The sequence below is a fragment of the Sciurus vulgaris genome, assembly GCF_902686455.1.
Source record: "Sciurus vulgaris genome assembly, contig: HiC_scaffold_629_arrow_ctg1, whole genome shotgun sequence".
Lineage (NCBI taxonomy): Eukaryota > Metazoa > Chordata > Mammalia > Rodentia > Sciuridae > Sciurus > Sciurus vulgaris.
In genome coordinates this window covers 14,166,391-14,193,237 of record NW_027632956.1, presented here as the reverse complement: position 1 = coordinate 14,193,237, position 26,847 = coordinate 14,166,391, and the positions used below count along the sequence as shown (strand labels likewise).

The window sequence follows — 26,847 nt, the reverse complement described above, 5'->3', positions numbered from 1 at the left end:
GGGTATATCATCAACAAGTTCTTGAAGAAGACAATGCTCACCAGGTTGCAATGGCAGTAACTTCAAAATGACAACTACACTACTCTTTGGCAATTATCAGTCTTCTTGGGAACATTCCAGACTCCATGCAAGTGAAGTGGACTTGCACACATCAGCACTTTCCATGTGAACCTCAATGTAATCTGGAAAGGCAAGAGGTGAGGACCAAAGATAGCCACCCTTGGCCCTGGCTTCCCTCAGTCAGTTTTTCTTTGCATCAGATTGTAAGTTACTTGAAGTCAAATTGTATGATTTGGGGATGAACACATGTTAGCTCTTGCTGATAGCATTCAAAACATAGCAGCATCTAATATTATCCAGTGGAGAAACTGGGGAAAATTGTCCATGGAACAGGGGGAATTTGCAACCTAGTCTTCCAGTATCATTGGAGATCTAGTGTCAAGAGTTGTAAAGCCCTTTTATAGAATATTGTTAATTTTGATGGACGTTCTGAAGAGATGCAGTATAGAATTGGTGAAGGATATGATGTTCTCATATGCACCATGGTTCTGGGAATGAGTGGATTGTGGTTTGCAGGGTCAGGAGTGACCCTGCAAATAAGCATTATTTGAAAGAAGTCACACTGAAAGAAAAAAAGCAGAGATATTAGTCATATGTTAAATGCTACAGAATATCTGTTATAATATAGGGTATCTTATGGATATTGCATTAGTCATAAAGGCCACAGGACAGCTAATTTATGAGTTTTAGATGCTACTATATGGATATTGTGTAGTATTAAAAGGCCACAAGACAGCTACTTCTATAGCTTCATGCAGGGTGACTTCCTCCAGAAGATCACAAAGTGGACACATAGAATTAGAAACTCCCAATGAGATACCTGAAAGGCCCTGCCTCAGCCAGGTAAGCACAGTCAGTACTAATATTACATTCCCCTTTTGGGCCGTAGATGACAGAGATGCTGTCCATCTCTATGACCTGCCTCCCCAGACCCACAGCCCAGGATAAATATGAATATTAAAAGTAAACCCCAATAGAGAACAATGTAAAAAGTACTGAAAGGCCCTCCTCAACCTTGTTAAGTTCATCAGAACAAGGATGGTCTGAGAAATTGTTCACACCCAAAGAGAAGTCTATAGGGATAGGAATTGAATGTCATTTGAGATTATCATGGGGTCCTGGAACAAGAAGAGGCAGAACTGAGAATCCAAAGGAAATGCAACTGCACTTAGTGATAGCACACTAGTGTTTGTTCTTCATGACACCTTTTCTAGAATGTTAATACATTTAAGACAGTGCACATAAATCATATCAATAGAAAAATGAGGATGAGGCTACCTGGGAAATCTCGGCACTTTCTTTGCAATTTCTTTATAAAGATAAAAACTACTCAAAAATAAATCCTTAAGACATTGTTATGTTTTCAAACACTTGGTTGTTTATACAATTATAATTGCTGATAACTGACATTCTAACTAGTTGTGTATTTTACTATGAGCCCAAAAATATTTTAACAGAAAATTAAACCATGTCATCTAATATATAATTCAAAATAGCACCACTTTCACACGTTTTATGTTGAAATAAGAACACACAAAATTCAACTTATATTTTTATGCAGTCACTAGGTACTAGGTGTGGCTTCTGAAAACTTGACCACTTGCACCAGAGGAAAAAATAACATTTTTAGAGACTATTTCAACTCCTGACTGAACTTCCTCAACAGAGGGACTTTCACTGTGACTGCATCACTTATCCCAAAGAATCATTATCCATTTTTTAATTTCTATTCATACTCTTTAGGAGTCATAAATTCAAATTGTCATTTGACAAATAGTCAAAGACAAGAAAAAGATAAACAGGAATGGCAAGCACAGTTGATGATGCCTAGTGAGCAGAACAGGTTAGAAGGACACCAGAGTCCATCACCTCCACAATGCTCTGCAGGAAGTGGAAAAACTGGGGAAACATTGTCCATGGATAATATTAGATGTTGCTGTTTTGGAAAATTACTTTTCCTTTTAGAAATCACAAACCATTATTGGAGGCCCAAACTCTTGAATGGTTCCAAATTCTGTTGAACTTCGAAGTGATTTTATTATCACTATCTGGTCATAAAATTTATGATAACTAAAAGATCCAGGTGCTGGGGATGTAGTTCAACAGAAGAGCAATTGCTAACATGCAGGATGCCCTGAGTTCAACCTTCGGAACCACAAAAGAAAAAAAAAAATCTATGTCTTATTTACATAATCATGTACAAAATGAATAATCACTTCTTTTAGCAAAACGTGTTGGACCTGAAAGAGAGGACACTCTCAAAATAAAAATATTCTCAGAGTGGATCACACAGCTAGACTATCATAAACAGTAGTGCCTCATCATAAAACATGTTCATATTAAGCATACATCAAAACAAAAAAGCCTTTACTGACTGTTGACAAGAGAAAATGGATATGGTCTAGCTTAGGAAAGGACACATTAGAAGCATATAATACATCAAATTCTCAAGGACAAGCCAAGCAAGTTGACAACAAGTGCTATTACTGCAGCACTTGGCAGCCTAAGGAAGGGGGATAACATATTTGGGACCCACCTGGGCAATTAGGCAAGACCCTGTCTCAAAATAAAATATTCAAATGGCTGGGGATGTTTGTAGCTCAATGCTTGCCTAGGACATGCTACAATGGTCACTTAGTTCATTCTCACTGCCAAAAATGGTGCAGGCCAGACATTGATCATAGAACAGAGCAGAAGTCATTATTCCAACCTCCCAAAATGATCAAACAAATTTGCACTATGTTCAACTGATAATATAACATGTCAAACCCCTGCTTCTACTAATTCAAATTTGATTACCTTTTAAGTATAATAAAAATTGTATGTGCTTTGTTAATAAATTCAACAAATATGAGGGGTACACATGACTTTGATCTGAAAGCCATAGGGGCACTGGTGTTATGATAAAACCTAGTCATGGCACTTCCTGTGACAATAACTCATCCCTTTGATGGCAAGGAATAAGAGAAAAACTTTCTGATGAATATACAAATTTAGGAAGACAAATGGATACACTTTCTATGTTTGAATGTGTCTCCACCAGCTCTGAAGCAGCCAGACACCAACACTGGACACTATGCTGAGGCCTCAAGAATGCCAGCACATGTGGAGTGGGCAGGTCCAGACCTGCACTGTGCATCCATCTGTCCAGCCCCAGCACTGCCTGAGAGCTGGGCATGTGCAAAAAACATCAGCGGCCTGGGCATTTCCTGCATGGATCTGCCCAGTGTGGACTACCCTTGTCTGAGTTCCAAACCATGCAAAATCTGCTTTAGGCGCCAGAGACGCCTGCGGGGAGGAAATCCCAGGAGAGCAAAGCACTGCCTCTGGCCCTCATGTCCTTGTTTGGGCACTGGCGAGCACAAGAGGCAGTGCGGTCTGGTGAGAGTTGCTGCGGAGGTCCTGGGGAGGCAGACTCCTCCACGTTCCCACTGTGCCCCAGGGACAGGGCCTCCTGGTGCCAGATGTATTTAGTTTGCTTTCCTGGGTTGGGGATGATGACTTGCAGGGTGAGTTTCAGGAGGCCTTCTTGGAGGGTGCTCACTAAAGGCTCTGAAGTGCTCAGGGCTTTCACATGATGCGGTCGTTTTAAAATGTCCACTTAGGGGACAAGTGTGGCTCTGCCCTCCAGGCTAGGCCCCCCTACCTAGCACAGCAGTGAGCGACCCTTGACTCTTTACCCTGACCCTCTCCAGGATGTGTACTACTAGGAGCTGCCCACCCACCCCCACACTGTACCAGACCAGTGAGGATTCATCTGGGAGCCCCCTTCTCCATGGTCCACTAGTACATGTGCATACTATGGCCAGGGAAGGTGCAACTTCTGGCCAGATGGGTGGGATTCCTGGGAGAGCCAGGGATCATGGGAGAACAAGAGCTCTGCATTTTGCAGATCTGATTTTAGGGGGAGGGGTGCAGGAAGCAGAAAGCCATGCAGAGTGGAGGGGGCTTCAGTCTGAACCATGCTGTGTTCTGCCAACAGGAAGCAGATCCACCTGGTGAAGTATGTGGAGGATTACCTGGCCTCTATTGACTCTCTGCCTTTATACCACAAGAAAAAAGTCTCAGTGATGCAGGAAATTGAAGCAAAATGCCAAGAAATCCTCAAAGAACTGGATGAACATTATGAGAGGTTGAAACAAGAGACAAATGGTGCCCCAAAATGCTGAGTGCTGCGCTGCATCCAGAGAACCCTGATCTGGTGCCAGGAGCTGAGCAATGAGAAAATTCAGATCCTGAGTCAGATGGTGGAGCTGGCAGAGAGCCAGTCCAGACAAGTGGACAGTCATGTGGAACACTTTGAGACACCTAAAGAGATCAAGGACACCACTGGCAACAGCTGCAAAGCTGGCCAAGAGAAGACAAAGAAAAAGACAGTTGCACAGACATAAAAGCTGAATTACAAGCATACCCTGTGGCCACTCAACAATGTGAATCAAGTGATAAATATATCTAATAACAATCATTACCTTGATGACATCACCTCAGGAACACTGAAGGAAAAGAACACAAAGGCCTCAAAGAACAGGCTTCAGGGCCAAAGCGCAGAAGGAAGCAAACCCTGAAAACTTTCCCAGCAATGCAAATGAGCCAACATACTCTCTCTGCAATCAGGTGGCCTATGGAGAAATGATACCTTGTGGAAATAGCAAGTGCCTTCACCAGATGGTTTTACTTCTCCTACTTGGGACTCAGTCACAAGCAAAAGGACAAATGGTATTGTACCAAGTGTCAGGGCAGAAATGAGAAAATAATGGACAAAGCATTGCAGAAGCCCCCCCCCCAAAAAAAAAAGAAAAGAAAGCCTTTAAGAGATACTTTGTGGACATTCTCTAGTAGAACAGAATCAGCCCATATGTGCATTGCATTGCCACCTATGTTGAGGAGTATGAATTGTCAAATGTATATTTTCAAGAAATGTTAGAAAATGTGCAGTTACCTTCTTTTGGAGGGCAGTGATTCTTTCAGCATTTTGTTTTCACTGGTCAAGTGTGAGAACAGTGGGCTGTGGATAAAAATTTTAGGACCTACAAATTATAGGTTTGAATTAAACACTTTAAAAAAGTGTCCACATACCTTCCTGAAATCCTGCCCCCCACGTTGATTGTAAGTGGTACCAAGTCTGAGCCTTTCACCTTGGGTTCCTGATTTTGGACCTTCAGTTCCCTGAGACCTTGGTCTGACTGGGGGATGGATCTTTGAACAGCCAACGTGTGCATCACACTCCAAAAACCGTATATGCTGTGCACTCTTAGTGTGCTCCAGCATCCTGCAACACATTACCTGAAGGAAAGACTGCTGAGGAGGAGAGAAAGAATGGTATGTTGATCAGGCAGCTAGGAAAGCCCTGCCACTAATGATCCTTATTGAAGACTACCTTTACAGGTTTCCTCAGGTACATTAGAATTAGAACACCCTCGATACTCAGGTTACTGGTTTCCATGGAAAGTGATCATGTACACAGTGTTTATAAAGGACACACTAGCAAGGTCAAAGTTTCAAATCATAAAATAACTTAAGAACCAAATTGCTGCTTAGGCATCCAACCATTCAGCTCAACATCATTTTGAGTCTAAGGTATGAGTGCATACCCAGGGTTCTGAACTATGCAAATCTCTACTCATTGACCTTCTGTAGCGTAGTTATGGGCCACATATTCAGGTAGTCCCATCTTTGGCTCTCTTGCCTTTGCCTAGAGCACTTGTAAGTGATGGACTTGCAGAACAGTTTTAAGAATTTGATTTCTGCTATTCAAAGCAGAAATTTTAGCACATGAAAATATCTTACCATAAGCAAACTAAGTAGAAATACTAATTAATTTAAGTTAGGAAGAGGGCTAAAGTCACTGAACATCTGTTTTGACTTCCCTTCCTTTCTTCATATATTTTCTTTTTCCCTTGTGCTATAGCACATTTTCACAACTAGATTCCTACTGAATTACCATTAAACACAATTTTTTTCTCTTATTTCTTTTTGTTGTGCTGGGGATTGAATCCAGGGTCTTTTATATGGGAGGCATGCACTTTACAAACCAAGTTATATCTCCAGTCACTACATTATTTTTAATAAGGCTAGTAGTATGTACTTTGTTAATAAAAAGTACCAGTGTTGTGAGAATAGTTGGACTGCAAATAATCAAGATAGAAGCTCTTTATCTTTCTGGGGTACACATACCTCAAGGGGCCACCCACGTTTACCCTCAGACCATTTCTGATTGTGTCTCCATTTAACACTTTTAGCATATAATTAAATCCTTGTGTATGTGTATTGCTACTGTTTGTAACCCATAAAGAGTGGGTGCATTCCTAATGTGTCCACTCTTTCTCCCTACAGCCTGCTACAGAGTTTGCTACAATATTAATATTTTATGCCCATTGTTTGCTACATTAATACCCATTGTTGAATGGTAATTTAAATTATTTAATCTTCTAGAATTAGAGATCTAGTTAGACTTTAATGTAGGTGGCCCATGGATAGTGTATTCTTAGAGTTCATCCATTGTTAGAGCAACTCTGGTCCTAGCCATAGAGGAAACACTTGCTCTAATTCTACATACTGGGTGACTTCAATTTTATTACTAAGCAGAAAATACTCTAAGTGTGGTACACTTGTTTTGCACTCTGTTGAAAGTCCTGTGTAAGCAGAAACCTTGTTATATCAGAAATACTTTATTAAATGCATAACGCATTCAGCCAATGTTCTTTGAACTTACCGTGTTCAAAATATAAACTGCTTTCATCATCCTTTGGGTTCACGCCTTCTGCAGGCATGACATTAGCACTAACATATTTTTTTCAGCCTCAAAGATGAGAGGTCTCCATGTGTTGCCAGTATTGCCATAAAAAACCGAGTACTTTCCTGACACTGTTTGGTTTTTTGTTTGTTTGTTTGTTTGGGATTTTTTTTTTTTTTTTTTTTGGAGTGCTGAGGATCGAACCCAGATCCTTGTGCTTTCCAGGCAATCACTCTATCAACTGAGCTATATCACCAGCTTGTTATTTAATTTTTAAAAATATTTAGTAATTTTCTATCACTGGTGCTATGTAATAGGTTTTGATCCTGGTTTGTAGAGCTAAGCGGAATTTGTTTCTTGTCTCTCATTTTTCCACAGTGTCTGGCAAAAACCCCAAGTTAATATCCTACTAAATGTGGAACTGGTTTATTCTGCAGTTTTATTTATTTGTACTGTTATTTTTGGGTACATCACCTCTACACACTCCCCAGCCCAAAAAACAAAAACAATAACAAAACAGTGAAACAAATATTACTGCTTAAAGGATAATCTTCAATGTAGTTAATTTCTCTATTTGAAAACAGTAACAGCACATCAGCATATTCTTATTAATTCTAAAAGAAATTAGTTTGTTGAGAAGATAATTGTATTAAGCTGTGAAGGCTGCTACAAGAAGATACCAAAAACTGGGGATCTTATAAATACATTTATTTCTCATGGCTATGCAAACTAGGAAGCCCAAGTTCAAGGGATTCAGTATCTGATAGAGCTTGCTCTGGTTCACATAGAGCAGTTTCTTACTGTCCTCACATGGTGGAAAGGGGCAAGACAGCTCTCCCCTAATAACCATCCGGTGAACATATCTTATATCATCACAGTGGTGATTAGGTTTCAACATGTGTGTTTTAGGAGATACACACACTTGAAGACCACAGCAGTAATGCTTTCTATAAACAATGAGTTTGAAAATGAAGAACTAAGTGTAAGACCCCAGATTCCAAAAAAATGATAATCCACCAGGCATCACCTGCCTTTAAGCCCAGTGAATCAGGAGACTGAGGCAGGAGGATTACAATTTTGAAACCAGCCTCAATAACTTATCTAAAACATAAAAGATGATTGAGAATATAGCTCAGTAGTAAAGTGCCCTTGGATTTTATCCCTATTACCAAAATAAGCAATGACCATATGTCTGTATAATTTATAAATTAGGGAAATTAAAAGTGATATTGGGCCAGATACAGTAGTACATGACTATAATTCCAGTTACTTGAGAGAGAGACAGAAGGATCACAAGTTCAAGGTCATTCTGGAAAATTATAGTGAGACTCTATCTCAAAAAAAAAAAAAATAACTGAGCATATAGCTCAGAGGTAGACTGTCCGTGGGTTCACTCCCCATTGCCACGTACAAACAAAAAAAAAATATTGGAGTTGAAAAAGGCAACAGAGAATCCTCTAATTTGCTGACTCCTTTGTCTATTGGAATTTAATTTTAAATTGTAAATGTTATTTTGGTACTGTCTCACTGTTTTCATTTGAGTGATTACACATTGAGAAACCCTGCAGTCAAAACTCCATGTCAGAAGTAATAGGATAAGAGTAACTTATCCTCTAGAGAAAAGTGAAAAAGATAGATAATGCTTCAAACCACGGCTCTAAGAAATGTGATCTGGGACCAGTGACATCCAATTTCAAAGGAACTAACTAGTACAAATTCTCAGGACCAACTTAGCAAACCTTCTGCATGATTCTCATAACATGTTAAAGACTGAGATCCATTAGTTCAAACCACAAAATCTCAAGGGTTTTATTTTTATATAAAATATGTGATTCACAGATAAGAGACTAAGTAGAAAATATGCTTGCTTTTGCAAAAATACTCCATTTTAAATATTGCCAATGTCTAATGGTTGAGGAAATTGCGCTTATTGTTCAGAGACATACTTCAGTATTTCTTGCTCTGTGAAACTTTCTTAACCCTCTCTGTTGCAGAATGCTGTTGTTGCATTTCTACACATGGTTCCTGGTGACAGGTGTCTTGTGTGTTTGTGGATATGACTGAGAAGACTACAGAAGCAGTCCTCTCCCCACAAGAAGACTGCCCTGAGCTGTGCGCATCACAGCTGCTGTACTGGGTCTTGACCGTTAGTAGGTGTTCTTTGTTTGTTTTTTTTTTTTTTTTTTTTTTTGAAGCTGCTCAACCAAAATACCAAGTGGATAGCAGACTTCTGGGTTTCCAAGTATTTTGTAACTCTATTATCTGAAGCTCCCTCACACTTTCAGAAAAGGTGACAAAGTTTATATAATGTTATTTTACAAAAAGTCCTTAGAAATAGCAACCTGGACTCTCAGTGAATATCACCTTTGCAAGACACATAGCAAGTGCAAATATACACACTTTGCTGTAGCCTACCATTTCTTGCACAAAAAATATTCACTGTGAAATAATGAAGAGCAAAAAAATTTTATCCAAAGGTTGTTTTTAGCTGCTCAATTCAGTAACTATTGGAATATAAGGAATTGTATAGCAATTGAAAATAAGTTATGTCAATATACTTTCCTAAAATCATTTAATCTTAAGTGAATACTTCAGAAATTCCTGCCATGTTTAATGTTAAAAATAAACATTGGTCTGGGGAGATAGCTCAGTTTGTAGAGCGCTTGCCTCACAAGCACAAGGCCCTGGGTTGAATCCCCAGCACTGCAGAAAATAAATTAAACAAATAAATAAATAAAATGTGTTTGTACAGTTTGTAATATCCAATTGGATATTAACTCAACTATAATCTCTAATAACTTTAAGTCATAGTATATTTGCATATGTAATAAATATACATAATGTATATCCCTCCTTTTTACTTTATCTTACAATATATTATCAAAGACATTTATATGGTTGTTTTCAGTCTTGTTTCTCAGTTTGTGAGAATTCACTTAAAAATACCTTGCCTGATAAAAGATGTTAGCCACTGCTGATGCCTACATCTGCTTTTTCCTCTTCAGCTGGCTAAGTCATTTTAATAAAGTGTACAGATAATCACTTTGCTCACTGAAGTCACAAGTTCCTGATAATATGTTAATATGGTATTAAATTAGAAATTATATTTAAAGTGTACAAAAGTCATTCTTTTTAAAACTTATTTTTTCAAGTAGTCTAAGGGCTGGGAGGACATGAAGAAGAGAAAGAAATTTAAAGCCATGTATACCATTTATTCTTCATTTAGTCAAATTCACATAGTCTAAATTAACCAGGTTTTTTTCTTCTTTTTTGTTTTTGATAGTGCTTGAGATAGGACCCAGGGCTTCACCCTTGCTAGATGAGCACCCTACCCCTGGACTACATCCCCAGCTTATTTTTAATTTTGGGAATTGACAGGGTCTCACTAAGTTGTCTAGCTGACTTCAAACTTGTGATGGCCAGTCCTTCTTATTTTTTGGTATCACCTGCATGTACTATCTTGTTATTGCTACTCTGATAGCTTAGTTCTCATTTAATTTGTGTTGACATTTCTGTCCAAATAGGTTGTGAGAAGGTTATCAGTAGCACAAAACCTAGCACAGTCACCTGCTAGTGGTAGCCACTCAGTTGAAAAGTAGTGAGTGGAATTTCCACAATATGCGAACATTCAGGGAAAGAAGAAAAAATATAGTTGATTGAGTCATTAAACAACTGTGTATTACATTGTAGGATGTACTGGACATGAGGAGAATTAGCAGGTAGTGAGTCTCAAAAGGCCCATGTCTTGGAAGCCATGTTTTAATAAGCTATATTCAAAATGCAAGATGCAATTAAGAAATACTAGTAGAAACTTTGAATTAATTTGGTCAGTTCCTTATGTTTTACAGAGAGGTTATTAATTGTAACTTGGAAATTAAACAATATTGAATACTGATAGGCTAAGTCTTTAATAACAAAAGTTTTAACAAATTAAGCTTTTTATAGACTAATAACCATTTCTAATTTATTTCCTAGAATAAAGAAAATGATGACTTTGACTAAAATTATGATTACTCTTCTATGGTTTTAAACCAATAAAGATATTCTTTATTATAAACTAAATTTATCAAAATTATAGTAAGTAGATTGGGATGTAGCTCAGTGTTAGACTGCTTACCTAGCATGTGCAGACCCTGGTTTCAATTCCTAGTACCACCAAATATATACATATAAATGCTTTCTATTTATATAAATTTTAATTTTTGTTTTCTGCATTATAAGGGTATGAACACAGGGCACTTTACCACCAAGCTATATCCCAACTCCTATTTGTATTTATTGAGTCAGGGTCTCACTAACTTGCCCCCACTGACCTTGAATTTGTAATCCTCATGCCTCATTTTTCCTATTTGCTAAGATTACAGGCACACACCACCATACCCATCTTAAATTAAATTAATATTTTAAAAGAACTCAATTTCAATAAATATCTCCTAACATTAGATAACACTAAGTGTTGTATATTAATCTCTGACATAATTCCTGTCTTCATAAATTAGTATTCAAGAAATGCATGGAAGCAAGTCACTCATGATATAATAGTAAGGGTACAGATAATTTGTTGTTGCTTCACAGAAGTGCTTCATGTCAAAATTCTACTCTGAACCAAGATTGGACATTTTGATAGAAGTTTTGAATTTCAGAAATGATAAGAATGGTCATTTTAGAGACACAAATAGCAAAGAGTAATGCTGACAGACAATTCATAGTGTGTTTTCAAAGAACAGAATTTAATCTTACTTAGCCAAAAGTTATAATATAAAGAGGATAATATAAACAAAGCCTAGAAAAGTAGACTGGCAAGTCTGAGGTGGTAATTAGAGTGGATGCAGTAGGCAACAAGGAGACAGTACTCCTTTTTCCTTTTTAAACTCACATTTGAATTCTGAATGAAAGGTAATAAATTTCTTTTCAGAAACCCATCTTTTCTGGTCAGGTTTTGATCCACAGTATTAAGGCCAGACACTGAAGTGAAAAGTCTCGCAGATATTCCTTCTGTTCTGAAGGGGTTGATAAGAACAATGATCATGAAGAATTGACTGGGAATTGACTGGGAAGAATTGACTGATCTTCAAGTAATATGGTTTTTATTAACTTTGTAAATTGAATAGTCTGCTAAAATAATACTAAAAGTAGGAGTTATGACAAAAAAATTATTATTAAGCTAGGACAGAGATTTTTAAATGAAAAACCCTAAAGCAAAACCTTAGGCTAAATAATGCCATTCCTCTTATCAAAAAATAGTGGACAAATCAATGTATTTTAAATTCTGTATCCTTTCAAGCAGATATTTACAGAAGTTGTCCAGCACCAAACTTTCTGGACACATAGATAGTATTATTCACGTTGTAGTTCATGGCTCAATGACAAATGCAGGCCAGGAAGCACAAGTGACTGGACCCCAGGGGTCCCACCACCTCTGCTGGCAGAACTAACCACAAGTCCATGCATAATGAGCTGCAGGCGTGGTGGCCACCCTCTGTTCTTTCAGTCACCCCAGTAAACCCCCTGTAGCAGTCCACACCCCTGTAGTGGTGCACATGCCTTCTCTGTCTGCATCGTCTTGTGACCCACCCTTTCCTTTCCTTGTTCTGCCATGTGTTTACTAGACCCAGAACTTGCTGAGGACTATGTTAAAAAGACCAGATAATAAAGGAATACATAAAAAAATTCTTATATAAACTCAGTTATATTTCCCTCCAGGAATATTTGTATTTAGACTGCACATAAAAACTCAAGCTCGGCTTACACAGTATGGCCGGCGACATTAGCTAGCGCTCGCTCTACTCTCTAACGGGAAAGCAGCGGACTACAAGAGACTGAACTGTATCTGCCTCTATTTCCAACAGACTCACGTTCAACTTTCGCTCACACACACACATACAAAGCCGGGGAAATTTTATTAATCCTTTTTTAAAAATTTTAATATAAAATTATAGCAAAAAAAAAAAAAAGGAACCTGAACTTTAGTAACAGCTGGAACAATCCGCAGTGGCGGCGGTAGCGGCGGGAGAAGAGATTTAATTTAGTTGATTTTCTGTGGTTGTTGGTTGTTCGCAGTCTCACGGTGATGGAAGCTGCACATTTTTTCCAAGGGACGGAGAAGCTGCTGGAGGTTTGGTTCTCCTGGCAGCAACCCGACGCAAACCAAGGGTCTGGGGATCTTCGCACTCTCCCAAGATCTGAGTGGGATGTACTTTTGAAGGATGTGCAATGTTCAATCATAAGTGTGACAAAAACTGACAAGCAGGAAGCTTATGTACTCAGTGAGAGTAGCATGTTTGTCTCCAAGAGACGTTTCATTTTGAAGACATGTGGTACCACCCTCTTGCTGAAAGCACTTGTTCCCCTGTTGAAGCTTGCTAGGGATTACAGTGGGTTTGACTCAATTCAAAGCTTCTTTTATTCTTGTAAGAATTTCATGAAGCCTTCTCATCAAGGATACCCACACAGGAATTTCCAGGAAGAAATAGAATTTCTTAATGCAATTTTCCCAAATGGAACAGCATATTGTATGGGACGTATGAATTCTGACTGTTGGTACTTGTATACTCTGGATTTCCCAGAGAGTCGGGTAATAAGTCAGCCAGATCAAACCCTGGAAATTTTGATGAGTGAGCTTGACCCAGCAGTTATGGACCAGTTCTACATGAAAGATGGTGTTACTGCAAAGGATGTCACTCGTGAGAGTGGAATTTGTGACCTGATACCAGGTTCTGTCATTGACGCCACACTGTTCAATCCTTGTGGGTATTCAATGAATGGAATGAAATCTGATGGAACTTATTGGACTATTCACATCACTCCAGAACCAGAATTTTCTTATGTTAGCTTTGAAACAAACTTAAGTCAGACCTCTTATGATGACCTGATCAGGAAAGTTGTGGAAGTCTTCAAGCCAGGAAAATTTGTGACCACCTTGTTTGTTAATCAGAGTTCTAAAAGTCGCACAGTGCTTTCTTCATCCCAGAAGATTGAAGGTTTTAAACGTCTTGATTGCCGGAGTGCTATGTTCAATGATTATAATTTTGTTTTTACCAGTTTTGCCAAGAAGAAGCAACAACAGCAGAGTTGATTAAGGAAAATGAAGAAAAAACGCTTTCATTGAGGAAGCTTTCAATCAACTTGATCTATTTGATTCTGTAATGAGCACAGCACCTAATGTTTTGACTTGCTCTGATGTGAGGACCTGTACTCAAGATGGATTTTGTTTTGGAGCAGTACTCCAGTAGATTGGTAATGTTTGTTGGCTTGAGGTTTGATTTTTATTTCGTTTTTAAAACAATTTTTTTCTTTCCCCTAATAGTCTAAAGACTTCTAATGTTGAAAACTTGCACAAATTTGTGTGGAACAAATCCTAGAGAAATGAAAACTGTAGATTGAATAGAATCTATCCTAGTGTGATAGAAGAGAGAAAATTTTGGTGCCATAATTCCTCTCTTCATTGGTGTTGGACTTAAATCAGTTGAAATGTATTTCTGTATCACAATTTAAGCTTCAATAAAAGTTTGCTTACTTAAAAAAAAAAAACAACTCAAGCTCAAATTATTTCAAATAAATTAAAATGATCATCACTTATAGGCAAGTTGGCCCTCCAGGGTAAGGTAGAGCTAAATTTAAAGGCAGAGATTTCATTTCCTCACCTTTCTCCATTACTAATTAAAAGACTGACAGGTGAGATATATCTCTAAAATTTTAATTTATGTTTCTATTTCATACCTTTTACCTTTCACTTAATCCATTTTAGCAGGAATGTTAGTCATCTTTCCACTGCTGTGACAAAATAACTGAAGTAAGTCAACTTAAAGAAGACAATTTATTTTTACTTCTGGTTTCAGAAAAACCAGAGGCCAGGTGCCCAATATAGCTTTAAAGAGTATACCCTAAAAGTCCTATTTCCTCCAGTTCGGTGCCACCTCTAAAAATTCCAACCCCTCTGATACCCCATGAAGTTGTAAATTCACCAGGGGATTAATTCATTATGAGGTCAGACCCCTAGTGATTCAGTCACCTCCTGAAGTTCCCAGCTCTGTACCCTGCTGCATTGAAGACCAAGTCTTCAAAACAAAAGTTTTAGGGACAATCCAGATCCAACCACAGTAACAGGTAACCGAGTTGTGTGATTTATCACCTGGAAGAAGATTTCAATTTTTGACATGGAAGAAAACAAAACTTTTATGGTAATGACCCCCTATTCCCTCCTCAGAAATGTAAGAGAAGATTATGGATGCATTGAGTACCAAAACCTCTTTCTGACAAAGGGCTGGAAGATGAGCCCTGTGTCTCCAAGTATGTGAGAAGAACTCAGGAAGATGTGCTGACTCTAAACATGTGAAAAGACCTCAGGGGAGAGAGATGCTTAGTTCACCTAGGGAGGCAGGACCTTCAGATCTTGGGTTTCTGGCTTTTACCACATTTATTCATATCCTAACATAAAATGGAATCCACAGAATCTCCAGAAGTGAAGGATTCTTGTCACTGGTGATGGTGGGCATTTCACAACATCTGACTCCTGACCAACAGAGCCTCTTCCATGACTTGATCATATGTGACAGCCCAAATCACCCCCATCCCAATCCTGGCTGTTGAACCCAGGGCCTCACACTTGCCAGTCAATCTCTGTGACATTGAATTAATTCCCTTTTTTATTTTATTTTGTGACAAGTTCTTGCTGAGTTGCTGAGACTGTCCTCAAACTTGTGATTCCCTGCCTCAGCCTCCCATACAACTGGGATTACAGACATGTGTCCCCATTCCTGTTCTCTTGCATTTTCTTATGCCATCACATAAGTGAACTTGCCTAGACAAGGCATGCATGCTTCTGCCCATAACTCATGACCCAGAACTTTTCCAGTGGCTCAGTCTATCTCAAGAGGACAGGTAATTTTTATTTTCCAAGAATAAAAGCATGAAATCTCTGGTGGATATTCAAACAAGGAGCCAAATACCAAGGACGTTATTTATTTTGGGGATCATAAAACTGAAACGCAGATACACAGGAATCTTCCTTGACTCTCACTACCTTCATTTTTAATCACAATCTTGGTAAAAACTGTATGAGCACACCAGCGTAAGACTGTGCTTAGGGTCAGGAGTCTTAAGTTTTGTGACTAAAGTGAATTAAAATACAAGAAAATAATTCAAAATATGATTCAAGATCCTTTCAGTCTAATAACATTAACAGTAAAAAATTAAAAATCATCAATGCATTGTTTATAAATAGACATATATCTAACTTGGGACAGGGGCACTCACTTGCAATCACAGAGACTTGGGAGGTTAAGGCTGAGGAATGAAAGTTTGAGGCCAGCCTCAGCAGTTTAGTTTGACCTTAAGCAACTTAGTAAGACACTGTCTCAAAATTTTCAAAAAAAGGCATGTGGGAGGACTGGAAATGTAGTTCAGTGATAAAGTGCCCCTGAGTTCCATCCCCAGTACCAATAGGAAAATTGTATGTGTTTATCTTACAGCTGTGTATCTTAAATACTAATCAGTAATTAAGAGTCTGAGTGTTTCATACATGCACATTAATGGACTACTGGCATATTGTGAAAATTAATTGTCATGGCTGTAGAGAGAAAGATCATGTTTCAGTATAAAACTAACACTTGCAGGCTAGCAGATTCTTCTTTGGCTTGTTGTCTCTGAGCTATTTTTCAACTCTGTAACCTGCCTCTTTCTGCTGCCTACCTGAAAATTGGACTGGATTTTGTTCTTTCTCTCATTTTATGAGTTCTTACCAAATTTTTAGTTCTTCTCAATTCATACTGTATTTGACTAAAATGCTCCAAATATTTCCAGATTTTCCCCATGTTCCTTATTTAAACCTCTCAGCCACTGAGCATAGTGGCACATGCCTATAACTCCAGCTACTCAGGTTGCTGAGGCATGGAGATTGCAAGTTTGAGACCCTCCTGGACAATTTAGCAAGACCTTGTCTCAAGTTTTTTTGGTTTTCTTTTTATTTGTGTATGTGAGAAAGAAGGTGCAGAGTGCTGGGGATGAAGCTCAGTGACATAGTGCTTGCCTGCTACGAATGAAGTGCAATCCCCAGTGCCATAAAAACAAGGAATTAAAAGCTGTCTCTCCACATCTAACATGTCTCTAAGTTGTTCTATAGCTGGCCTTTTCCCTGAATCTGAAGAATCCCTGAGAACTGAGGCTTGCTGCTAATCATATCAGAATTATCTGGATCAATGAGAGTCAGCATGCATGCTCTGTAGTGTTTCCAATTCTGTGCCCAATTCTGTTATTGCCACTGTGTTGAGGACCACAATTCTGGCCAACATGGCATATTTCAGGTTTTCTCAGAACTGGACAGTGGTTGGTGAGGTGATCAGTTTATTTCACTTTTCCCATTCTGACCATCTTCAGAGTCTGATTGTACCACAACACATCCTTTTTAGATTGCATTACAGGCTGGAGCTTAGAGTTGATGACCTCCAGATACTTGTTCTTCTCTGTGGCACCATCTTCCTCTCTTAGGTATGGAAGGGCCCCCAACAAGCTGCAGCACCTAACATGATCAGAGAGCTAGGGGATAAGAAGCTTTATTGCCTTTGAAAATTCATCTTAGTTGCTCACTCATTTCCTTTTTCCCCATATATTTTATTGGTATATTATAATTATACATAATACAGAGATTTTCTTTTTCAGTACTGGGCATTAAACCAGGGATGATTTTCACTGTATGTTTTATATTTTAATTTTATATTTTATTTTACTTTTATATTTTATTTTTATTTTTATATTTTATATTTTATTTTGAGACATGGTTTCACTAAGTTTCTTAGGGCTTAGACTGGCCTTGAACTTGTGATCCTCCTGCCTCAGTTCCCTGAGTCACTGGGATTATAGGTATGCTCCACTAAAATTGGATTCTTTCCCTTTCACGTTTCTCTCCTTTCCTTTTCTTTCTTTTTTTCTGTGGAACTGGACATTGAATCCAGGAGCACTGTGCCACTGAGCTACTTCTCCAGATTTTTTATTTTTATTATTAATTTATTTATTTAAATTGCCCAAACTGGACTCAAGCTTATGATCCTTCTTCCCTAGCCTCCTGAGTAGCTTGGATTTCAGTCATAAACCACTCTTCTTGCATCAGTCCAGTTCTTTCTATTTTTGTGTCCCTTTGCTAGCTTGCCTAGTGCCCTGTACTCCTGGCACAAAGGCCAGTTTATCCTTCAGGGCATCCTGGGGCTCCCTAACAGAAAATCACTTCCCCCTGCACACTGCAGATTTCGTGCTGCTGAATATCACCTCTTCATAAGACATCCCCAACTTCTTCAATTGAGGCTGCCACTTCCCCAGTGTAATCCTGGGACACAATCCCAGTAACTCCTTGTTGTGGTTTGGATCTGAAATGTCCCCCATAGGCTCCTGTGTTGATAGTCTAACTCCCACTGCAGTGATGTTCAGAAGTAGAATTTTGGGGGCTCTGATTTCATTAGATTAATCCATTGATGGAGTCAGAGCTGAATGAACTACAGAGAAGTGGAGGGGAACATAGGGGTTGAGCTGGGTACAGTGGCACACACCTGTGATCCCAGTGATATCACAAGCTAAAACAGGACTATCACAGCACCTTAAACCTCAGCACCTTAGACCCTGTCTCTATTAATTAAGTAATTAATTAATAATCTGGGGGTATAAGTCAGTGGTAAAACACCTCTGAATTCAATCCTAGAACTAAATACAGAAAAAGAAAAGAAAAGAACTTGAGGAGAGGGGACTGTTGAAGGGAGTGTGTTTTGTGGGTGTGCCCCTGGGGAATATACCTTGTCCCTGAATTTTTTGTTTCCCAGCTGCTGTGAGTTGAGCAGTTTTGCTCTGCTCTCCCATGCTCTTCTTTCCTCTCCTCCCACAGGTCCAGAAGCACTGGAGCTAGATAATCATGAACTGAAGTCTCTCATCATATCCTCACCTGTGACACATAATACCTTCCTGTAGACTCTTACACTCACATAATATCTTCACTTTGCCTCTGACACTCATAATATACACTCCTGTGACCACTGACACTCACATAACACTCTCACTATGACTTCTGCCACAATCACAATATTTTCAGTGTGACCTTTCAAACTCACATAGTATCATTAATGGGGACTCTGATACGCAAATAATACACTCACTGTGACCTATACTCACCCAATTTACTCACTGTGGCCTTTGACACTCAAAGAACATCTTCACTATGTCCTTTGATAATCACATACTATCCTCACTTGGGGTTTTTCACTGACCAAAATATATTCCTATGGCCTCTGGTTCTCACATTGTATCCTCACTTTGCCCATGTTACTGACATAATACCTTCATTGTGAACTCTTATGCTCAATAAATGTCCACTGTTGCCTCTGAATCTCAGAAAACACTTACTGTGACATCTTCCACTCATATAATATCCTCATTTTGATAATAGGCATTCACATAATACTCTCTTGAGGTCACTGACACATAGTATCATAAATTCACCTCTGGCCATGATATAATATCCTCAATATGACCTCTGACACTTAGTAACCCACTGTGACCTCTAACACTCATAATGTCCTCAGTGTGACTTCTGACATTCATGATTTCCTCACTCTTGCCTCTGTCCTTTAGAGAATATCTTAATTCTGGCCTTTGACCTTCACAAAATATCCTAATTCTGGGCTCTGGCAATCACATAATTCCCTCACTGTAGCCTCTGACACTGACATATTACCTTCATTGTGGGCTCTCACACTCATAATACCCACACTGGTTGCCTCAGAATCTCACAAAATACACACAATGTGACCTGTGACATTCATGTAATACCCTTGGTTTGACCACAGGCACTCACATAATACTCTCCTATGGCCACTGACTCTCATAATAATAATCTCACTGCTACCCCTGACCTGAATATAATATTCTCATTTGGCATCTTACACTCAAATAAAACCCTCTCTGTGGTCTAAGACACTTACATAATACCTTCAATGGTGCTTCTAATACTCATATGATACCAATACTGTTGCCTCTAATATTCACAAACTATACTTACTGCAGCCTCTGACACTTATAAAATGTCCTGAATTTATTACATCCTCCTTGTGACCACTCCCATTCACATGCCATCAATGTGGCCTCTGACGTTCACTTTAATTCCTCACTATGTCCTCTGAAACTCACATAATAACTTCACTGTACCTTGTGAGCATCATTTAATATCCTCACATAGGCTTTGACACTGATATAATATCCACCTAAGTCCTCTGATACTCACACAGTACCCTTCCATGGCCTCTGACACTGATATAATACCCTCACTATGCACCCTGACAATGATATAATACCCACACTGTGAGCCCTAACACATGATATTTTAACTTGGCCTCTGAAACTAATATTCTCACTGTGACCTCATAAACTCATATAGTATCCTGACTGTGGACTCTAACGTTGACAAAATATACTCAATGTGACCATGGAAACTCATAATAACCTCACTGTTTTACTCAGTTACTTTGGTGCTGTGAAAAGGATCTAACTAGCACAATTGTAGAGGAGAAAAGGCTTATTTGGGGGGCTCACAGTTTCAGAGGTCTGTGCCCATAGGTCAGCTCCATTCCTCAGAGCTCAAGGGGAGGCAGAACACCATGGCAGGAGAGTATGGCACAGTGAAGCAGCTCACATGATGAACAGCACAGAGAGGGCTCTCCACTTGCCAGATACAAATACATACCCCAAAGCCAAGCCCCATTTTCCACCTCCTCCAGTCACATCTTCCCACTCTGGTTTCTTCTCAGTTAATCCCTATCAAGGAATTAAATCACTAATTGGTTTTAGACTCTCACAACCCAATCATTTCTCCCCAGAACATTCTTGTATTTTCTCACATGTGAGCTTTTGGGGGATACCTCACATCCAAGCCATAACTTTCCACCCCTGCCCCCCAAACTTCACAATGCAAAATACATTTTGCATGTCCTAGAGTCTCCATATTATTAACAGTTCTGAGATTGCTCAAAGTTCAACTCCAAATTCTTCCCTGAGGCTCAAGGCTATTTTGTATTTTGAGCTCCTGCAAAATTGAAAGCAATCTACAAGTATCCAACATATAATGGTACAGAGTGAATATTTTCATTTATAAACTTAGGGGCATATAAGGGATAGGACCAAAACAAGACTGAAATCCAGCTGGGCAAACAAGTCCTGAAACTCCACATCTGTCATCTGGTTCACAAGGCATTATAATGCTCTGAGAGCTTGTATAGTTCCCCCACTCCCGTGGCCTTTTAGGTACAACCCATGTAGATTTGTGCCTTGAGTCAGCTGGATTCCTGCAGATTTCCTAGGATGATGTCCCATGTTACTGGCATTTCTTAATTTCAGGGTCTCCACTGTAGCTTTGGATTCCTCTTCACATCTGTACACTTTGATTTCTCAGGGGTGCATTCAGGGACTCCGATGCTGATACACTTTGAAGGTCTCCCAGGTCTTCCTTTGAAGTCTTGGTGGAAGCTTCCATGAACCCCTAATTTCAGCATTGTGCATTCAAGCAGAACCAGCACTTCATGGCTGATGCCAATGTCTACCATCATTTTGAGCAATAGCCAAGTCTCTGGGGATCCTTACTGCAGCAGCCTCTGAGTCTCTGGGTGGCTGAGCACATTGAAAAGACTTCCTAGCCCCCCTGTGCAAGTAGAGTGTTTCACTGGTCTCTTAAGAGCATTTTCAACTTTACTCCCTTGAGACTGATATTGGTGTGGTCTTGCCAACTCCTGAGATGCCCTCAAACCATCTTTGTTATTGTCTCTAGGCAAGTCTTTAGCATTTCTTTAGGGGAAGTAATGTCTTTAACAACTGCATGTTCCTTAGCCCTAGTTTTACTCCAGCCTTTCAAGTCCCAATTTTTTAAATATTTCTGCTCTGCTTTCTGTTCCTGAATATCACAATAAACTTGGCTAAAAAATCCCAGCAATATCCATGCCATGATTTAGAAATGGTTTGGGCCACAATGTCTGTACAATTCATAGAGTTGTACAAGTCATAGAAAATATTGGGGCCATAGAAGCTAGAAAGAGCATAAAGAATACACACATAATAGTTGTTACAGAGATAATAGAGGTTACAAGATGACAGAGGCACAGAGATTGTATGATATGCTCTTCATAGAGGCTACTCATGTTATGGAGTTTACATTGGTCAGGTCCTTTAGGCTGTTCAGGACATAAGGGTCACACAGTTTATTCTGTTTACACAGTTCATAGAGTCAACTGAGGTCATCAAAGAATTTTCAAGGTTCTACAGGTCAAAGAGACTCCTCAGAAAATTTAAGCCTTGCAAGCCCTAGATTCTATGTGGGTCATACAGGTTGAGATTTTCAAAGAGGTTACTCAGTTCATAGAGATCCCTCAGGTTATAGATAGTATGCAGGCAATAGAGGCTACTCAGGTCATGGGGGCTATTCAAGATGTAGAAGATACACAGGTTATAGAAGTCTCTTAGGTAATATAGGTAAATAGGATCACACAGGCTACATAGGAGCAACTAAGTTCATTTAGACCATTAAGGTCACAGATGATACTCTAGTCTTATGAGCTCCTGAGGTTATAAAATATATGCAGATATAAAATATATTGATAATAGAGTACACTCAGAACAAAATCTTCATAGGACGGAAGATCCTCAGATCAACAGAATGTGCAGGTAAAAGATCATTCAGACAAAAGAGGATATGCAAGTCATAGAAGTTATGAATGGATTAGATGTTTTGTTGGTCAGGAAGCTATGTAACTCATAGGGGCTATACTAAGGTTATTTAAGTTGCTCAGGTCATAGAAACTACTCAGCTCATAGTGTGGCCTTTGAAGTCTTTAAGGCTACTCAGGCCATAACTACTGCACAGGTCACATAGGCTACTTAGGTCAAAGAAGTTAAAGAGATTACAGAGTCTATACAGGTCACAAAGGTTATGCATATTACAGATGTTATACCAGTAATAGATACCAAGAAGCAACTTATTCACAAAATCTTCTCATGCCACAGAAGCTGACAAGTCAAAAAACTCAATTATGGGTCATCCTCTGACCCAGGGCAAAAGAGGGGGGGACCCTCTTCACCTGCAGATGCATATGTCTACTTCAGAAATGTTTCATATTCAAACAGAAGCTCTGTCCACAAATCCTTTCCTGCCACTAGAGGGAATGCATGGATAGTTATGATTATTACTAAGGATATCAAGTAAGTCTCCCTGGGAGAGTATATAATGAAAGAGGAAATGCAGGATTTGTGTCCACTATCATCACAGCATGTTTACCTATTACTGAAACCAGACCAAAGTTAACCCTTTCTTTAAAAGAGCAGCCAATCACAGGGTTATTGGAAACCAGGACTAATTTGCGAATTTACCCCTCACAATATGGTCTCATGTATGGCCCTTACAAAAGACCACCCTGGGGCATTGGAGGCAATAATGAACAGGTGTCTACATGTTCTCTATGGTTACAATGCTCTGTCCCTTCCAACCCTCAGCAAGTTATTACTCATATTCAACCTACATATACAATTGCAAATGTCTGTCAAGTTGCCTTTTCTGTAGGGACCTCTGTGGTTCTGATTGCCTTGACATTAAAATGGAAGTTTACCACTTCTCTCTTGATAGAAAAATGGCCATTGTCTAAGGAAAAGTTGAAAATCCTGGAGGCCCTCATTCAAGAGCAGTTATAACAGGGACATATTGAAACTTCTACCATTCCATGGAATACACACATTTTTATCATAAAGAAGGAATCAGGGAAATGGAGATTATTACAAAATTTAAGAGAAATTAATAAATGTATACAACCTATGTGCCACTTCAGTGTGGATTGCCTAACTCTGATCTAATCCCTCAGGATTTTTTTCTTATATGTAATCGAAATAAAAGAGTTTTTTTTACTACTCCTGTCTTTCCTGATTATTGAAGTAAATTTGATTTCACAGTTCCTATATTCAATTATCATAAGCCTGTTGATAGATATCAGTGAACATTTCTTCCTCAAGGTATGTTAAATAGCCCAACATTACATCAACATTTTGTGAATAAGTCTCTTCAGCCTTTCTGAAACTATTCCCACATATTTGTATTTATGATGATATGGATGATATTTTCATTGCTTAACCAATACCTCACAAAAGATTCTTTAACTAAATTGCAACATTTTGTATTACAATCTGGCCTCCTTGTGGCCACAGAAAAAAATTCAATGACAACTCCCTATTAACTATTTAGGACACAAAATACTCCAATGTTACTCATATTCCAAAATTGACTTTTTCTTCCACATTTTCCTTAGTTCATTTGCATCAATTTTTAGGGCATTTAAACTGGGCCTAACTGTATATTTTTTTTAACTACTGATATGCTGTCATCCTTTTTCGGATGTTAAAAAAGCAACATAATCCCACCAATTTTTTTTCCAGATAACTCCTGCACTGCCTACAGCTCTTCGGTGTGTTAATGAGTAATTATCTATAGTTTTATAGATAGACTCCCAACACTCAATGTTCCTTTATCTCTAATAATCTTTACTGAAAAGCCTTATATCTTCACTGCAGTTGTTGCCATTTATAATCAAAGCTTAAGTGCAATAGAGTGTTTACACTCTCCTCGATTTTCAGGAAGAAATGTTCTCCCTTATGCTGATATGTATGCTCAATTGATCTCAGAGTCACAATTGCATTTTATCACTTACATCTTTCTTTTATATTTAATCTTAAAGGAACAAATATTCATGTACTTTATCTTATGGAAAGACTTTATATTTACAATATTTACAATTTTCTTTATCAAGCTATCTTAACAGACTTTTTAGCTCCTATTGCTTTCCATGCACTTCTAGATGAGCACCTTTCCTTAATGTGTCAAGTCTCTCATGCTCCTTCTATAATCTTCTCTATTCTGATTTCCAATGTGATTTCTGTTTATACAGATAGAGGAAAACAATGGGGTGTAATATTTATATGCATTAATAGAAATGGACAGATTGTTCCACATGACCTCAAGCTTCTCCTCAGGGGGCCAAATTAACTGCAATTATTTTAGCTCTTTGTATGTTTTCCATTGCCTTAAACATCATTACAGATTCTCAGTTTTATATAAAGCTGATCCCCCACCCTTTCTGCTGCAGCCATTTCCCCACCTCCCAACTAATTGTCAATATGTGAACATCCTAGCTAGCTGTTGGTTCATCAGTCAGCTTGCAAGTGTCCTTCTCCATTATTGGTCCCCTGTTAGCCCGGCAGAATTCAACTGCTTAAGGATAGCTTCCCTGCCATCTTTTCTCATGCTTTCTCTGTCCTACTCACTTTCTTTCTCTCTCCTCCTTGCTTTTCACACTCTCTCTTGCATGCACACTTTCTCTTTTCCTCTCCTTTTTTCTCTTACCTTGCAAGAAGACGCTCTGTTTGCTTAATAAACCCTCTTATGCCAATTCCCATGTTTGGCGTGGTTTTTGTGCGTTTCTTACATTGGTGGTGTGACTCAGAATGGCTCTTCCACTGTCTCATAAGCAAGTGGAACCCCATTGACACCCCAGTGCCCCCCAGACCCAGCCTCACCTTCCATTCTGCCTGGACGCTCTGCTCTGCTCTGCATTTATCACCAGACTTCAGGTTGGTGAGTCCCCTAGGTGGTTTCCCTTAGGCCAATTTAAACACTCCTCTGCTGACCCAAGAAGGGACCATTGAGTATCCGGGACCCTTGACACAGCTGATGGGTGGGGGTACCCCCAGCCACAACTTTTATAATTACAGCTGGTCCCCTTAGTCAGTCTCATCTTCCCAGTAGGTTTCTCATTTTATGGTGGAGATTCTCTCTCAGGTTTGAGGCTCACCTTTATGCTCACACTCGCACTCACCCTCAAAAACCCTGATGTCAGGTTCTCAAACCTCCTCAGCTTTTGCCCGGCACACAGACTGATGGGTGTGTGATGACACCATCACTGTGCTTCCTCCTCATCTCTGGTTGACTACTCTGTGACCTCAGGATGCTGGGGCACAGACTCAGCTGTATTAGTCTCCACCATGTGATCTAGGTCCTTCATTCTGACAGATTCACCCCTGTGATGTCTATTAGATAACTTTAGAACCCTTCATCTGCCGGCTTAAATCCATCAAAACTTAATGATATTTGGCCACAGTACCCTTTAGATAATCAATGCAAAATGGTCACATAATGGCACACAACTTCTGTGAGTGAGCAGGCAGATGGAAAGGAATTCCTTATCTTCAAGTCTCTTCTTTCTTGCTTCTTGGCTGTTCCTGCAAACTCAAACACTTGCTTTTGGCTTCTTCTCCCCCTCTTAATCTCTCCTCCTCCTCTGACTTTGACTCAGCTCTGTTTCTGCTTACATTTCCCTGCCTAGCCCACCTAGTGTTCCTGCCAGGAGGTCCCACATATGCTGCTGTGGAGGGAGTAACCAGCCCAACAGTCAGTGGCATGTCCCAGGAAGAAGTATGATATAGCAGTCCCATTCCTCAAAAGTAGTGGGCAATAATGTTTCACAATTTCCTGCATCCTGAATTGAACCAGGAAAAGGGGTTAAAATGCCCTAAGCATCAAGTTTCTGCTAGAACCTGTTAGCCCCTTTCAGATTTCAGTCAAGGCTTACATTGAAATGTAAATGGAGGAAGCCAGAATGCTCAGTGGGAGACCTGTCTCAAACCCAAGGGAAAAAAAGTGTCCATTTTAAATTTCTCCTGGGCTGCAACACAGAACACTTTATCTCTCCCTTTTATCTCTTCTCTCTGCCCTTCACCTTCTCACTCTCTCGTGATATAATTAATGGCCATTACTCTTGTTTTTCTTAAATGCTATATTTTTGAGCTCACAAGTTTTGTCTTTAAAATTAACTCACAAATCTCTAGGTGGTCAAACTACTAAAGTTTTGATGCTTATAAAATGCCTAACATCAATTTTTCTAGGAGTTTTCTTCAAGAGGAAAGAGACACTAAATACTGTTGGTACACTTGTCTGACATTTTGGTTTTGTTTTTTTTTGTTTTTTACACCTGTCCGATATCTTGTTTTTTTTTTTT

General features: G+C 39.1%; 1 protein-coding gene and 1 pseudogene across 2 annotated transcripts; both read left to right on the top strand.

Moving 5' to 3' along the window:
• The first annotated feature begins 3,901 nt into the window (after window positions 1-3,901).
• Window positions 3,902-4,984, top strand: LOC306652118 (inhibitor of growth protein 1-like; annotated as a pseudogene). Its single transcript has one exon. The product of its transcript is annotated as an inhibitor of growth protein 1-like (transcript).
• A 7,570-nt stretch (window positions 4,985-12,554) lies between these two features.
• LOC306652088 (S-adenosylmethionine decarboxylase proenzyme-like) lies at window positions 12,555-13,876 on the top strand. The gene has a single exon (XM_079125155.1). The coding sequence runs from the start codon at window positions 12,864-12,866 to the stop codon at window positions 13,866-13,868; it is 1,005 nt and encodes a 334-aa protein (XP_078981281.1). The 5' UTR covers window positions 12,555-12,863; the 3' UTR covers window positions 13,869-13,876.
• The last annotated feature ends 12,971 nt before the right edge of the window (window positions 13,877-26,847 follow it).